This window comes from Berghia stephanieae, chromosome 10 (assembly GCF_034508935.2).
Source record: "Berghia stephanieae isolate SIO BIC M18660-M18661 chromosome 10, UCSD_Bste_1.3, whole genome shotgun sequence".
Lineage (NCBI taxonomy): Eukaryota > Metazoa > Mollusca > Gastropoda > Nudibranchia > Aeolidiidae > Berghia > Berghia stephanieae.
In genome coordinates this window covers 45,296,131-45,313,950 of record NC_088369.1, presented here as the reverse complement: position 1 = coordinate 45,313,950, position 17,820 = coordinate 45,296,131, and the positions used below count along the sequence as shown (strand labels likewise).

The window sequence follows — 17,820 nt, the reverse complement described above, 5'->3', positions numbered from 1 at the left end:
TATAACATGCTCACCATATACACTCTGAAGTTCTTTATGAATTTCGGTAGGATTCAGACTTTTGGCGTTCAAAAAACGTATGACATCTCTGATTTCCTCCTTTGACCAAGTTTCAAGGTGGGCCGCCATCTTTAAAATCGTCTAGAAATTCATTGTGCAAAATGATGCACTTCATAATTTCTGGGAATATCCATAAGGAAATAAGGAATATCATGTCGTTTACAGAATTAAAAAATCTCCACTGGTTGCTGAGCAATGGGCATTTTTCGGTTATTTCTGAAAGAGCCCTCGTAGGAGGGGAGAAAAACAAAACAAAAAAAGAATGGTGTACCACAAGGATCAGTCGTTGCACCCACACTGTTCAACATCTACATCAGTGACATTCCTGCCAACCAATCACTTCAACTGGGCTATAAAGGCGACTGGATTTTGGCCCATCAATCAAGAAAAGACGCTCAGTGAGGAAACATCAAAGCTAAAGGAATATTTTGACCAATGGTATTTGAAGATGAACACCACAAAATCTGTGACCACAACATTTCATTTGAACAACAGACAAAACACCAATCCCTTAATATTTTAGTTGAAGGAAATATCCTGCAGACAGAAATCCAAAATACCTTGGTGTCACCCTTGACAGACAGCCTAACTACCAAATAAAATATAGAAGGAACCGCAAACAAAATTGCAAAAAGAAACCGTCTGCTTAGAAAATTAGCGGGCACCACCTGGGGAGCAACACAAGTCCTGAGAATGTCAGCATTCGCATTCTGCTATAGCGTCAGAGAATAATGTGCCCCTGTTTGGACAAGAAGCCCCCACATAAAAATTCTTGACATCAAACTCAAAAAGAGTTCATGCACACAATAACTGGATGCTTCAAATCAACACCAACACCTTGGCTCCCAACTATAAGCGCAATCGCACCACCAGAACTCCAGTGAGAAGAGGCAACCAAAAATTTTGTCCAAAAACTGAGACCTTAAAAACTGTCCCAAATGAAACTCTCAGAACATCACAACTCAAATCCAGAAAGCCCTTTTACCATTCAGAACTCGAAAACTTTGATAGTAGAGAAGCCTGGAGGGAATATCGGGACAAATACCATGCCCAAGGAAGGTGGGGGTAATCCAAGACCCAACAGAATTTATGCAAAGCTTCAGGAATGGCAATCGAAATCAGTGGGTCGCATCAAATCAACTACTGACAGGCCATGGCAGGACTGCTTCAGAGATGCATCGATGGGGTCTGAGTAGAGTAAGCCGACTGTCCCCATTGTCAGGGAATGCCAGAGGTAGCAGACCACATCATTCTGAACTGTCCTATGACGAGATTGGCGGAAGGTTTCGAGACTGTCCTCAACTGAGGTGAGGAATTTAAAGACTAGCTGGAGACTTCCTGTGTGGAGATATAGCCATACACTGCTGCTACTACTGCTACTACTACATTAAACTTGGCAAGTTAAAGAGGTCTTGTTGCCTATAAATTGAAAAATATTTCTGATATCAACTTTGTATTGAAATAGCGTCATAATTTTTTTCCCTTACTATTTCTCTCACCCTATATATTTTGTTATTCAGAGGATGTTATATTGGTTAGAATTTTAGATAATGGAATTTATCTATATTGTAAAAGATTAATTAAGAAATAAGATATTATATATATATAAACGAAACAGGATTTTAGAAAACCTGTCATTTTTTATTTATTTTACCCCCCCAACCGAAAATAAAGATTAAAAAAACAAACTAAAAGTAAAAGTAAAATCATATGGGAATTTCCCAAGAAAAATAGACGTTGGCTGCTCTGAAAATATATGCATTATTTTGAATGCTATCTTTACTTACTTTGCAAGGTTCCAAGCGTCATTGATGATCTGAGCTCGGTTGGTAACTGAAATCACCTGGGGAGAAATGAAAGTATTAAAAGATTGATATATTTCACTTAATAGATTTTATCGCTGATTTGTGTGTATGATAACAATACAATCAACTTATTACTATTTTGAGTTGTAAAATTATAATAATAGTTGTGATTAGGATGAAGACGACGATGATAATGATGGTGAGGAGAATGAGAAGAGGGTGATGATGATATAATAATGATGATGACGATGACGATGAATGTAAGATAGACCTCATGATTTGTTTCCAATTGATGAATCAAAGCCTTCCAGTTTTCAACTTGATAGTTGACACGATAAAACCCATTTTGCTGTGTGTTACACAATATCCATCCATTGGCGTCTGAGGCAGGGGGTAGGTTGTTCCTTCCAATGGTCAAATGTTCTGTAATAAATAATGAAGAAATTCTGAATTGTCTCCTGCGTCAAAGTAAAAACAAAAAGTTGTCCTTCATGTCAGAGCCATTAGGCCTATGGAGCTGGAGTTTATCCTGGTTTCAATAGCGTGAAACAGACACTAGCAATTGCTTGTTACCCTTTGGATAGGACGATCTAACAGACCCAGCTACCTAATCACTGCTGGGTTGGGTGGATTGGGGGGTCAGAACTGCACCAATTTAACTATAAATAGATTTTGATGCACACTAATATGATAATTCTTGAGTGAAAATATCGTAAAAGTCAAATGACACACACACACGCACACTTATAAAGACATAATGACATACTTCCAGTTTCATCTTTGTTCAACCAGTAAATGTCGGAGTCATCTTGTTCAAATGTGGCATTCTTACTGGTGGTCAGGGTTATGGGAATAGTCCACTTGTATCTGGTCAAAGGAGTAATGATAAGGAATCGTTGTTATGCTCTAAACCCTTCTTGAGTCATTAACAAAAACAATAAAAACATTGAATACATTAGTTTACATCCAGACATACAGCAGCAGCTTCTAATGGTCCCACACTTAATCCAGGCAGCGATATCGTTAACTCATTCGTGTACAATCCCAAACTGCCCAAAAGCCTCGTCCCAATACAACTTCTAATGGTCCCACACTTAATCCAGGCAGCGATATCGTTACCTCATTCGTATACAATCCCAAACTGCCTAAAACCTCGTCCCAATACAACTTCTAATGGTCCCACACTTAATCCAGGCAGCGATATCGTTAACTCATTCGTGTACAATCCCAAACTGCCCAAAAGCCTCGTCCCAATACAACTTCTAATGGTCCCACACTTAATCCAGGCAGCGATATCGTTACCTCATTCGTATACAATCCCAAACTGCCCAAAAGCCTCGTCCCAATACAACTTCTAATGGTCCCACACTTAATCCAGGCAGCGATATCGTTACCTCATTCGTGTACAATCCCAAACTGCCCAAACGCCTCAAAAGTCCCAATACAAAATGCTCAACCAGATGGTCTGCGGTTTTGGGTTCACATGTAGGACAGGTGGAAAGTCCCCACTGGTGTAGGGTGGCTGAAAATCATTTGGCACATCCTGTCAGCAAGTACAATCTAAAAATATTCCGATATTAACATAAGGAGCCAAGTCAACTGGTACTTACCCAAATTTAGATTCATATTTTCCAGGGTCCTCAGCAGTCGGATCCACCAAGTAGCGTGACTGCCTAACCTGGGAAACAAATTCACATCAGAAAGAAAAAAAATGAAAATGAAAGTTGTGAACTTCATCTACAAGTGGTATTATATCTGGGTAAACTGTATGCATGTATTTCAAAATCAAAATAAAAGATAAAAGACACTCGCCTTCAAATTGAAAGGTCCAGGGTTTGAGTCACACGCTGAGCAGTGAATAGTTGAGTCCTTGGTAAAGGTTCTTTACTCATTCTCTCACCATATTCAAGTGTAAAATGAATATCTGGCCATCAATAAAATTGATTCTCTCCCAAAATAAATCAATATGGCCTAACAGGTGTCAAGTCTTTGTCTTCACACATGTTACGTGTTGCTGTTGGCGAGGGACCCTGTGTAAAGCCCTTTGAGTACGTTTAGTGGATATTGTGCAATATAATTGCTCAGACGCTCAAAAACTTCAATCCATCATATTTCTTACACTTTTTTGTTTTGTTTGTTGCTTTAGGTCTCTTCCAACACAATTGAGGTTATATGAGAGACCGCTGAAACAAAAAAAAAACAAGCAATCTAACAAAAATAGTACAAATGTAAATCAAAATCATAACCTAAAGATATCATAAGCTAAATTATAAATAACCAAGAACAAACAGGCAGAAGATTTACAGAAAAAAAAATATCCCCTGTCAAAAATACAATCACAAACCAAAGAAGCAGGATAGGCTAGTAAAGAGAAGAAGAAACGACATCACTATCGGATCGTACACCCATGCGAACATCATAGGTATATGATTCAAGGGTGATGCTCCCATCCAACCACCCGCTTTCTTACACTAGATTTGATTTTAATATTTAAATCTCCCATCATAATACAGATGCAACAACAAAAAATACAATGACAACAACAAAAACAGCAATAACAAAGCATACAAACCAACAACACCATCTACAGCAACAAGACCACAATAGATATTGAATCAAGGGCAACAACAACAGCATCATCAGTGAAACAATGACCATATTAGGATACTTACATGTACAAGGTCTAGATTGTTAAAGTCCCTGGTGACAGTGACCACTGGATAGTTCATCTGTAGTGTCCATGTGTCCATGATTTCCTTCACTTTCAGGTTCTTGCCTTCCAATTTTGCTTGCTGAAAAATGAAAAATAAACATTGCAAACATGAAAATCACCTCTGAATAAAATGTAAAAAATAAAAAATTACCTCATGCAAAACATAAAATCTACAGACCTCAGGCTTTGATGCAGAACATAAAAAACTACCTCTGATGCAAAACATAAAATCTACAGACCCCTGGCTTTGATGCAGAACATAAAAAACTACCTCTGGCTTTGATGCAGAACATAAAAAACTACCTCTGGCTTTGATGCAGAACATAAAAAACTACCTCTGGCTTTGATGCAGAACAAAAAAAACTACCTCTGACTAAATTCATAACATGGAAATGACATCTGGTTATAATGTAAAACATTAAAACTACTTCTGACTTAAATGCAACCTGAAAATTATATACAAAACATAAAATTTATCTATGAATAAAATGCAAAAAAAAATAAAAAATTACCTCATGCAAAACATGAAATCTACAGACCTCTGGCTTTGATGCAGAACATAAAAAACTACCTCTGGCTTTGATGCAGAACATAAAAAACTACCTCTGGCTTTGATGCAGAACATAAAAAACTACCTCTGGCTTTGATGCAGAACATAAAAAACTACCTCTGGCTTTGATGCAGAACATAAAAAACTACCTCTGGCTTTGATGCAGAACATAAAAAACTACCTCTGGCTTTGATGCAGAACATAAAAAACTACCTCTGATGCAAAACATAAAATCTACAGACCTCTGGCTTTGGTGCAGAACATAAAATCTACAGACCCCTGGCTTTGATGCAAAACATAAAATCTACAGACCCCTGGCTTTGATGCAGAACATACAATCTACAGACCCCCGGCTTTGATGCAAACCATAAAATCTACAGACCCCTGGCTTTGATGCAAATCATAAAATCTACAGACCCCTGGCTTTGATGCAGAACATAAAATCTACAGACCCCTGGCTTTGATGCAAAACATAAAATCTACAAACCCCTGGCTTTGATGCAAAACATAAAATCTACAGACCCCTGGCTTTGATGCAGAACATAAAATCTACAGACCCCTGGCTTTGATGCAAAACATAAAATCTACAGACCCCTGGCTTTGATGCAAAACATAAAATCTACAGACCTCTGGCTTTGATGCAGATCATAAAATCTACAGACCTCTGGCTTTGATGCAAAACATAAAATCTACAGACCTCTGGCTTTGATGCAAAACATAAAATCTACAGACCCCTGGCTTTGATGCAGAACATAAAATCTACAGACCCCTGGCTTTGATGCAGAACATAAAATCTACAGACCTCTGGCTTTGATGCAAAACATAAAATCTACAGACCCCTGGCTTTGATGCAAAACATAAAATCTACAGACCCCTGGCTTTGATGCAAACCATAAAATCTACAGACCCCTGGCTTTGATGCAAATCATAAAATCTACAGACCGCTGGCTCTGATGCAGAACATAAAATCTACAGACCCCTGGCTTTGATGCAGAACATAAAATCTACAGACCTCTGGCTTTGATGCAAAACATAAAATCTACAGACCTCTGGCTTTGATGCAAAACATAAAATCTACAGACCCCTGGCTTTGATGCAAAACATAAAATCTACAGACCTCTGGCTTTGATGCAGAACATAAAATCTACAGACCCCTGGCTTTGATGCAAAACATAAAATCTACAGACCTCTGGCTTTGATGCAGAACATAAAATCTACAGACCCCTGGCTTTGATGCAGAACATAAAATCTACAGACCTCAGGCTTTGATGCAAAACATAAAATCTACAGACCCCTGGCTTTGATGCAAAACATAAAATCTACAGACCCCTGGCTTTGATGCAGAACATAAAATCTACAGACCCCTGGCTTTGATGCAAAACATAAAATCTAGACACCTCTGGCTTTGATGCAAAACATAAAATCTACAGACCCCTGGCTTTGGTGCAGAACAAAAAATCTACAGACCCCTGGCTTTGATGCAGAACATAAAAAACTACCTCTGATGCAAAACATAAAATCTACAGACCCCTGGCTTTGATGCAAAACATAAAATCTACAGACCCCTGGCTTTGGTGCAAAACATAAAATCTACAGACCACTGGCTTTGATGCAAAACATAAAATCTACAGACCCCTGGCTTTGATGCAGAACATAAAAAACTACCTCTGATGCAAAACATAAAATCTAGACCTCTGGCTTTGATGCAAAATATAAAATCTACAGACCCCTGGCTTTGATGCAAAACATAAAATCTACAGATCCCTGGCTTTGATGCAGAACATAAAAAACTACCTCTGACTAAATTCATAACATGGAAATGACATCTGGTTATAATGTAAAACATTAAAACTACTTCTGACTTAGATGCAACCTGAAAATTATATACAAAACATAAAATTTATCTATGGATAAAATGCAAAGCATGGAAATTAGCTCTGACTAAAACGTAGAACACAGAAAATACCTGTGACTAAAATACAAACAAAACATGGAAATTACTGTTGATTAAAACGCAAATGCTCCAGCTAGAGTAAAAAATACTGAACTTAAATGTGTGACACAAAAGGAAATCAATTGACAGTCATTATAAATAAAAGTGCAACATAACCTTCAACTAAAAATATCTTACAACAAAAAGGTAGAGGCTGAAAACTTACATCTTCTAACGCTTGCCAGAGATCATCGTGGAAAGCAGCATCAAACTTTTTCCTTTGCAGATACAACTGAAGGGGAAAAAAGTTACTGTAGTAGTAGCTGTAGTCATTGCTGTTGTACAAATAGCAGTAATAGGAGTAGAGTTATAGTTGGAGTAGTGATAGTAGTAGAAGTAGTAGTAGTAGTAGTAGTAGTAGTAGTGATCGCAGTAGTAGTAGTAGTAGTAGTAGTGATCGCAGTAGTAGTAGTAGTAGTAGTAGTAGTAGTAGTAGTCATTGCTGTTGTACAAGCAGCAGTAATAGGAGTAGAGTTATAGTTGGAGTAGTGATAGTAGTAGAAGTAGTAGTAGTAGTAGTGATCACAGTAGTAGTAGTAGTAGTAGTAGTGATCGCAGTAGTAGTAGTAGTAGTAGTAGTAGTAGAAGTAGTAGTAGTAACACAAGACTTTCCCTCAGTATTTTGTGTTTTATTGAAGTGAATGAATATTTCTTTTTAAGCAATAGATGATAAAATTTTACATTTGACAATTTAATTTTAAATTCCCTTTCTTAGAAAGTGTTAACCCCAACATAATACCGTTTTGAGAGAATGGATCACGTATAGTTGAAGAAATTGAAAAAACAAAACAAAAAACAAACTAACTAATAAAACATTAACACTTACCACCAAACCTTTCCTGAACGTTTCCAGTCCTAGAAAATGCCGCATCATGCGAATGATGGAACTCCCCTATGGCAAAAAATAAACAAACAAATAAATAAATAAATAAATAAATGGGGAAAACAATCTCAGGCTGATGTGAACTCAGTAGATAAGTACTAAAATTTACAGTGAAAGATTGATAAGATATATAGATTAGATAGATAGATAGATAGATAGATAGATAGATAGATAGATAGATAGATAGATAGATAGATAGATAGATAGATAGATAGATAGATAGATAGGCAGACAGAGAAATATACGAGTTGGTAAATACCTAGTCTTGTAGTTTTTAAGAGTGCCCGATAATTTTTGGATTAGACTAAAGATATACTGTTAAAAAGTTTAAGACTTACCTTTTTGGTCGCTTCAATGCTCTTGCATATCCTCAGTTGGTATTAAAAAAATTAGAGGCCACTAGCTTGGGAGCTTGTTTATGGTTCCAAATTTTTGTCTGGTACTAATTTAACTGAAGAGCAGTGTTTGTGTTCTTGTAAGTGTGTATGAATGTGAGTGTGGGTGGGTGTATTCAAATAGTGGTAAATTCAAGAGATCGATCTAACATAATCTCATGATTAAATTTAATCATGGAAGAAATCGTGACAGGTTAAAAAATTGAGTGTGTGCGGGATTCATACCTGTCTACTTGAACATTTCAAAAGCAGTAGCCAACACAAAATTCATCAGTAATAAATGGTACAATTTTAGTAATACTTCATCAATTAACAACCACAAAAACAAAAAAGAAAAAAATACTGCGTATATACAGCCTTCTATACATAAAATATGTGTTGTTGACCTCCACCATTACGAGCTGGAAATCGACTAAGCTATCATGGGCGTGAACTGAGCAGTAGCCTTTATTATAACTTTAAGGGAATTTATTTTTTTCTTTCTTTGATAACTGTGGGAACTTAAAATAAAAAATAATTGTTTTTTTTTTCTCTCTAATTCTACGACCAAATTGCTGTGAAATCAAAATCCGTAATATTTCTTCCATTTCTATATGTCCGAAGTTGTAACCTAATTTCCGTAACAATTACGGACGATCTGTAAAAGTAGGCAGGTATGGGGATTTAATGCTACAGTCGTGTGTCACCATTTTAATAGAGAGACAAAAGAGGGCAGGGCTTTGTGGTATGGGTTTGTGATGTCATCTCTGGCCATTCAATAGGAGGCCAGGGGGCTGGGCATAGGTTTAAAACAGGTAAACAATGACGGTTGTAAAGTGGGACTGAGCAATATCCTTTGTTTTGGGATTGACAACTGTGCATTGTGACTGTTGAATTATTTCTATGTATTATTACTATTAGTATATGATCTTATGATTTCTAATGGTCTAAGAGAAACAACTGTGTAATAATGTCTCTCTACAATACTTTGTTGGTTATTTCCCTTGAACCAAGGGCATTCACTCTTATGATAAATAACAGGGTGTTTACTTTTCACTCTTTTACTGTTGATTCCTTCCTACTGAAATTCACTCACGATGTCTCCACATTAATATGTTGTTCTTTGGGTTTGAATAAAAACCATAGTTACAAAAATATCCTGTGTCATCCTAAATTATGTCAAACTTAACAGTGACCAACGAGTTTAGTGAAAGCTTACTGTCTCTCATCACGGCTAATCTCTTTGACTCTTACAAATGTTGAGAACAAAAGAGTGAAAGTGAATAAAATCTGAATAAGATGTCGACTTGCATCAAAGCTGCTTTTGCTGATCCAAAGGTGTTGCGATTATCTGGAGTGGACTGTATATATATATGAACATAATAGATAGATAAATAGACTGGCAGGTAGATAGGCATTTAGAAAGATAGGTAGATATATGGATGTATAGATAGATAGATAGACAGACAGACAGACAGACATACAGACAGACAGGCAGGCAGGCAGGCAGACAGACAGACAGATAGATAGATAGATAAATAAATAAATAGAGATATAAATAGAGATAGCAAACGTTTACATCACTCCAAGATTGTGTGGTCCAAATTTATAGATATACCTCAATGACTACTTTGATTTTATTTGTCTTCACAGCAATCCAAGACACCAACCTTTGAATATGAGACAGTATCAAAGATCTCGTTGATTTCGTCAGGATGGTTGACTGGCACATAAACAGGATGTGACGTGATTAATCCGTCAAAGGTGAAGGCATTTTGAACATCACTGTTGACAAATTTATCCCACTGAAAATGTTTTTGAAAAAAAAGAAATACTCTGGCTATTTCAAAGCGACAAACCAAGAGGGGGGGGGGGGGGGGGGGGGGGGGGTGGGGTTGAAGTCTCAACCATAAAAACACTTTATAATTAGTTCATATATCCAATGTGTATTTATGGACAGGTCTGATAACCCAATTTAGTATGGACTCATTACTGTAATGGAAATATTATCAAACTAAGTCAAAATAGTATCTATTACAACAATGTCAAATCAGATCCATGATTGTATTCGGTTATCATATTTCCAAATAAGTGCATGTAATATTAGTCGGTTATTTTCTTTTTGGGGGAGCTTTATGGTGTTTGTAACTCTTTTCGGTCAAGGGTAACACTTAAATAGGAAATAAAGAAGACTTATACAGATCTGAAAATATTCTTGAGCTTTTAGATATAGATATATATTATATATATAGCGCAATATTCAATTAAATGTTCTCAAAGCACTTTACAAGAGGTCTAAAGTCAGTGAAAACTTAAAATGTAGGATGTCTGTAAGGTGCTACTCAAATGTTTTTGACATAGACAAAAATTGTGATCGGCCAGATTCTTAGTTTAACTAAAGTATCTTATGATAAATGTGAGTTGAGAGCTTTTTGCAAGGATTCAACTTTGTGTCATCCAAAGGGCGACTCACACCAGAGACATGCAAGTCTGAAGGTAAGAGCACAGATCCACATATCTAGCATTTATCTGCCCTAAAAAACATCAACCCCCCCCCCCCCCCCCCCCCCCCCCCCCCCCCCCCCCACCCCCCCCCCCCCCCCCCCCCCCCCCCCAAATCAAATATGTTTTAATCTGAATATTACACTCTTCCTTATCCAAAACCACTTATGAAACAAGGAATTCGTAAAGATTAAGAATGAAGGCAAAACAATTGAATTAATTTTTAAAAGTCAACTAAGAATAATTCTGCTACCATTTGCACCTTGACCTCATGAGTGTTCTCGCCTTCTCTCTCTCTAATTCAGTAATTATGCCATCATTTTGAGCATTGACGCATGATTGACAACTCATGATTGTGCATTTATGGATACCTATTTAATGCAAGCTTACATCACAAAAGAAATAAAGAAAAAGGTCGGGTGTAATAATCTTGTATAATATTATCAGAGGAATGAAATGTTATTGCCAACGGCTACAGTTTTTTTTTTAATGGATTATATATAGGCTTTGTTCTGCAAATTTGACTGTAAATAGTCATAATCTTCTTCTTCTTCAAGTACCAAGTCTGTGCCAGACATCGGTGATCATGATACGCCATTCATCTCTCTGATCAGATAATCTCAGAAAACTAATATTACTCTTCTCTTTCTTTGTCACCCAGCTGTTCAAACTATTAAAATATCTTTTTCTTGGTCTACCTTTACTCTTTTTACCTTCTATCTTTCCTGTGAGAGCAAGATGTTCAAATAGTCATAATATACACCGGAATCTACCAATCAGATTGGACCTGATGATTTCCACAAACACAGACATGAACAAGTACCAAAATGTTTCAGCTTTACCATTTTCCAGTCTGGATGCACCTTGTCCACCCCCATGTATTCAACAAATGTAGCAAATCCTTCATTCAACCACAGGTCATCCCACCAAGATGGTGTCACCAAGTTACCGAACCACTGGAATAAGAACAGAGAATGTGAGTGTATAGGATTCTTGATAGGACCTGTTGTTGTTGTTGTTGTTGTTGGTAGTAGTGATGACAATGATGGTTGATGACAAACTGAAAGTTTATGATGATGATGATGATGGTGATGATTATGGTAGATGCAGTGGTGGTGATGACGATGATGATCATTAATGACAAAATGAAGCTGAAAATTGTTATGTTGATGATTCTGATGATTTTGACATGACTGTAGAATGACACAGTTTTTAGTTTACCTGATGAGCCAATTCATGGGACACTAGAATAGCCACATGTTCTCTGTTTGCCTCATTTGAAATGCCTGGAGAAAACAACATGGCCGTTTCTCTGATGGAAAAAAATGAAATGCATAATAATTTTCATCTGTTCAACCATTTCTTATTCTGACTGATACCATTTTTGGTCCAATGTCTGAAAGGGGTTTCAAGTAGGGGGGGGGGGGGGGGTGATTAAATTGATAAAGAGCAAATTTATTACCATAATTATAGGGGTTATATTGTGCTCAAGTCCATTTTGGCATCTTCTAAACTACTTTCCACCAGATCTATATAACAGATCCAGCTACCCAATCACTGCTGGGTGGACAGGGGTGTTCGGGAAAACATCTCAACTTCACCCGGCTTCACTCTGGGTCCCTTTGTGACTTTGTGTGTGAAGCATGTGCTCTACCGACCAAGATACTGGGACTCCCTGATCTCCTCATTGCCAACTAGTTTTACACAGTCACTAGTAAGGTAATTCACAGGTTCAAAAACATGGCACAAACAAAATACATTCACTCAAACACGAAAATTCCCTGAAAGAGAAGTCTCCGGCCATGGCCTCAACAAAACCTCGTCACTTAATTCCTGACAAAATCAGAGTGCCACGGTGAAATAACAAATTGGAGGGATTGAACAGAGTTTACTAAACGCTTGTACACTATCGATTTGTTTAACCTGAGACAAAATAATCTTTTATAACCATAAGGCTCATGGAGCTGAACTTTATCTCGATCTCTATAGTGTTAAACGGACATTAGCAATGTCTCAAGTACTTTCCACCAGATCAAACTGACCCAGCTAACAATTACTGCTGGGTGGGCAGGGAGGTTAGCATAAAGTATTGATTTCTACCAGTCCCGCATCCAGACCTCCTAAGATATACCTGTATGTAATAAGTCCCCAGTTTTCCATGGCTCCTGTTGCAAAATCTGGAATGGCTACCATATCTGGGGAGAGAAATAGAAATAAATAAACCCATGACCAATTGTCTAAAAGTCTTTTAAGTTAATCTCATGTCTACAGTTTTAAGGTCATTTTTAGAATTCAGATTTACATAAATACAAATTTTGAAAAAGTTTTTTAATTCTTAGGTAACCTTATTTTTAACATTTCGACTTTAAACTTGGTTTTCTTCCACTATGTTCATTTCGACAAAATACTAAGAACTTACTTGAAGCATGAGTAAGAAATTGAAATAAAAGGGAAGAAATCCTACTTTAAAAATGCCCACCTCACACCAACAAGTCTAGAATGATAGAAATATGTTCAGATTCGACCAATATTTTAAACATGTCATATGATGTCGACCACCAAATTAAAGGATTACTTGGCAACAATGGGCTAGTCGGTTAAAGTGATGATTGGTTAACTCAATCAGCAATTAGTGTACAGAATGTTGTACACTGCGTGGCATTTTCCCCTCTGAGCAGTATTTCAGTGCTAGGTCAACTCGACCCCATTAGTGAGGTCAGCCCATGGGTGGAACAGGTAGCGGTCAGGGGTAATTAATTGCTGCAATATTTCATGGTATTGATGGGTTGTTAACATGAATATAAAAATTGTTCCCTCACCACAAGTAAAGCAAGGGTTTCTTTCATCATATGCCATAGTTGATAATAATGTATCCTCTTAAGGCTGCTCATAGGAGATGTGTCAATTTAGTGGTTTTTGAGCTATCAATGAAATTAATTTGTTGTAATTTGCATATTAATAATTTAATTGCCAGCGGTAGAAAATGATTGAAACATCCATCATTGTAAAGTAAAAGTGATGGTCTTGACAAATGCCAAGTTTTGTTGTCCGGGCAGTAAAATCTTAAAAGATATGAATTTTTTATTGTAAAATTCTTTGGCATGACTTGGTGAGATCTTCATTTTCCCTCCCACAGTATTCCATGTCATGAATTATGTCCAAATATCAGTTTAGGAATAAAATATAAACCATTAGATGAAAATAATATTAATCTTATTTTTGAAAGCATTTAACTGATTTAAATATTATGTATTTTTGGGCACATTTGAAAGCAAACTTTTCAATAGCTTATTTTTTTACTTAAATCCCTTACGATTCACGTCAAAATTATATTTTTTATGAATGTTAGGCATTATTGTTTGAAGATGTATACTGCTTTTGTGTGGTTGTCTCAGGAAATGCCGACTTTATAGTGCCATATAGATAGGAGTCAATGTTTAGGGTAATTGAAATCCGTCTCAATTACTCGTATTTTTGCATGTTGAATAAGTAATATAATGTAAGTTCAAGTTCTCCTTTTGTGCACAAGTGAATGTGTTAACTTTTTATAGACTGAAGCGTCCAGATATATATTGCAGTGATTTCCCAAAAATTAAATGACCATTCTGTGGTATGTCTGTGGTGTTGTACTGATTTGACTCTGGTTGTTATTCAATTGTTTTATCTCTAAATTTGACTGACTGGAGTTCAATGGTATATCCGATGGCTTTATAAGACAATGACTAAATGTGTATTCTTGGATGAAAGGAGATGATTCTATATAATCTGTATGGACAGTGTGTTCGTTTTGAATGTAGTTGGTCGATAAGGAGAAGGAGGTCGCTACTTGGAATAAACTATATGCCCTCATAATTTTGAATTCTCTTTTGTTCACATACTGTGTCCGTTTGTTTGAGCAAATTATTTAATTTAACTGTACCATTGCCTAGTGTTAGTTGTAATTGATGATTGATACTGCAATATTTGTAGCATGTCCAGTAACCTTGTTGAGTGATTGATTTTTTTCTTATAAAGATACTTTATAGGCAGATTGATAGTAAATAGAGAAATTGAAATCATACACAATATTGGTTTTTAGTTTTTACTGGTCAATAAAATCTTATCCTCGTGAGTTATTTTACCACATAAAGACATAAAACATATCAGTTTACTGTTATGACCAACAAACTGTTTGAGAGGAACGGAAGTGGTAAAAAAAATATACAGAACTAACAAAACCCTGAATAAATAAAAAAAAATCAACCGCCAATATGATAATAATGCACAGGAACATAGATTCATATATTTACTTTTGATATTTATTAAAACTCTTGAGATACTGCCGATGAGTTTTGAAAAACAAATTTTTATTTAAGTGCACCACAATACGCTTCAACAGTAGTAACGTCACTTCCCTCGTAATGACGCATGGTAACTTAGTAACTGGCTCTAAACTATCGGAACAATGGCGGACGCCCTTATGAAATATTTCTCCAAAGAGCATAAAGCGTATCCAGAGGGGAAAAAATTATAAATCTGATCATGTTTTGACTTTTACACATTCTGATTACAAGACATATGAAAAGTTCTAGCCAGCATGAAGAATAAAAAGTACCAATTTTCTTTGTTTAGAACCACGATGGCCACTGTTGCTGGGCGACGCGACATCAGACTATTGAATCCAATTTACAAGCACTTAAAATTAGATCCACAATTTGGGATATTTAAAGAAAACGATTAACCACAAGAATGTAAAATTTTCACTGATGTTTAGAAAGACAATCGATTTTTCAAATCAAAATAATAAAGTGAAAGAGGCTGTTATTGTTTTCCCGCGATACAGACATATTATAAAACCATAAATATCTACAACTGTTCCCATTGAACACGACACTGCCTGATACCAGTTGACCACTAATGACCTCACGTAGGTAGCTGGCAGGGAGGGTCAATGGCCCCTTGGGAGTTCCATCTGAAATAGCACTGATTCCACGCAGTGTGTAAAACGTAGATTTGTGGTCTTATGGTAAGTACTTGTTTTGAATCTGTAGGTCCCCGATTTGAGTATCACTCCCAGCCATGCAAAGATGAGTCCTTGAAAAAAATGTGTCTCTTTACTCACATTCATTCACCATACTCGGGCATGAAATGAATAACATCGTTGTCTCTGTCGAAAAGATATATTGTAATAGAGCCTTAAAGGCGTCATGTCTCCTCATATTGTTAAATGTACATGCTGCCTTGTGACCTCGGTATTGTTGTTTCACTTTTGATTTCCACCTGATCTAACATATCCAGCCACCCAATTACTGCTAGGTTTTTTGGGGGGGAAGAGGATACCAAAAAAATATTGACTTCACTTGGGATTTGCATGTGAAGCGAATGCTCTACTAACTGGGAGCACAAAATAAGACCAGAGTTTCACAATACATCACCTTGTTTAGGCAAAGGGTATGTCGTGTTGAAATATTGTTCAAAGTAGGGTAGGACCTCTATGCCAACATTCAAAGCATATTTCGTCGAGTTCTTCACCTCAGGTCTTGCAAAAGCTCGATACTGTCAACAACAAGAAGCCAATTAAATCATCAGTTCAAACCTAATTCAAGCATAACTCACAAATGTGACCCATTGCATCGAAATGGTATTACGTTAGGGTGAAGGTGAAGCAGATGCTAGAAACAGTTTTTAAAGCAAGAATGATCCATAGTGTTAAAGTTTTGTTTTTGTCACTTTAAGAAATTAATAGATTCTCCTTAATAATAAATGTAAACTTAAGCCAAGTCTCACATTATTTTAATATAAATAATATTTCCATCGACATCAATTCAACATCATACCATTGAGAGGTGTGGTAGGTCACAAGTATAAATGTGACCCACAGTGTTAAAGATGCTTAAAAACTGGATCACAATCAAAGTAAATAATAATATATTTTGGTCTGATTTATTCTCCTCATTGAGGAGATTTATGAAGGTTTTAGAAGATAAAAAAATATCAAAATATAAATTTTTTTGGCGTTTGATTTACCCTTATATGCCACCGTTTTGAAACAAAACATGCTCAAAGCACTTTACAAGAGATCCCTAGCCAACAGTAACACTTAACATATATATGACGAGACATAACACAGGCAATATTACTTTTTTTTTTTTCAACAGAGACAATGCTGTTAACAGCTTGATACTCGTTTTGCAACTGAGTTATGGTAAGAGAATTTGAGTAAAGAGCCTTTCCCAAGGACTCAACTATGCAGCAATTCGAATCAAACCCTGAACCTTCTGATCTGAAGACCACACTTGACCACACAACAACGCCATCGACATGTCATATTTAGTACAGCAAATACAGACCAGAGTCACCAGATCTGTGCTTAGTCATGCCAAGCAGGACAAAGAAAAAGGTGAGTTTTCGTTTCGCAAATTGTCTATAAATGTGCCCCAAAGCGCTTCTCAAAGGCTCCCATGACGGCTGTCAAGTACTGTTACACTCTAACATTATTTTTTTTTGACAGGGACAATGGTGTTCCCATCATTTGAGTGTGATGACAAAATATGATTAAAAAGCCTTTTCCAAGGACTAAACTTTGAGCTGTGAAGAGCATTACTTGAACCATTAACAATTGTTCAGTCTGACTGAGTCAGTTTGTTTATAAAAAGGGGAAGAATCAAGGACTTACTGATTTGAATGCTAGTATCATATCATAAAACCACTAAACCGCACAGAAAAATGCTTAAGTGGTGTGAAAAAATGTGAAAAATAATTACATTCGCATAATTTACACTACTTATGCAATTTTATCTCAGCTGATCTAATAACCTAATTTTCATGGGCTCATTGTTGTCATGGAAATACTCTGAAATCAACTCAAAATACTGTCCATTAAATCAATATCAAATCAAGCCCATAATTGTGTATTTTCAGATCTAATAACCTAATTTTCATGGGCTCATTGTTGTAATGG

At 36.4% G+C, this 17,820-nt stretch overlaps 1 protein-coding gene across 4 annotated transcripts in view; it reads right to left on the bottom strand.

Annotated features, from left to right (window-relative positions):
- Positions 1-17,820, bottom strand: part of LOC144955865 (aminopeptidase N-like) — an 87,998-nt gene that overhangs the window by 11,809 nt on the left and 58,369 nt on the right. For all 4 annotated transcript variants that reach the window (XM_078886089.1, XM_078886086.1, XM_078886087.1 and 1 more), the window contains exons 8-19: positions 16,295-16,415; positions 13,012-13,075; positions 12,102-12,192; positions 11,723-11,836; positions 10,049-10,183; positions 7,948-8,013; positions 7,288-7,353; positions 4,538-4,657; positions 3,476-3,543; positions 2,632-2,732; positions 2,137-2,288; positions 1,848-1,903 (exon numbers count right to left, since the gene is read on the bottom strand). In XM_078886089.1, coding sequence (XP_078742215.1) covers positions 1,848-1,903; positions 2,137-2,288; positions 2,632-2,732; positions 3,476-3,543; positions 4,538-4,657; positions 7,288-7,353; positions 7,948-8,013; positions 10,049-10,183; positions 11,723-11,836; positions 12,102-12,192; positions 13,012-13,075; positions 16,295-16,415 — 1,154 coding nt within the window. The remainder of the gene's footprint in view (positions 1-1,847; positions 1,904-2,136; positions 2,289-2,631; positions 2,733-3,475; positions 3,544-4,537; positions 4,658-7,287; positions 7,354-7,947; positions 8,014-10,048; positions 10,184-11,722; positions 11,837-12,101; positions 12,193-13,011; positions 13,076-16,294; positions 16,416-17,820) is intronic.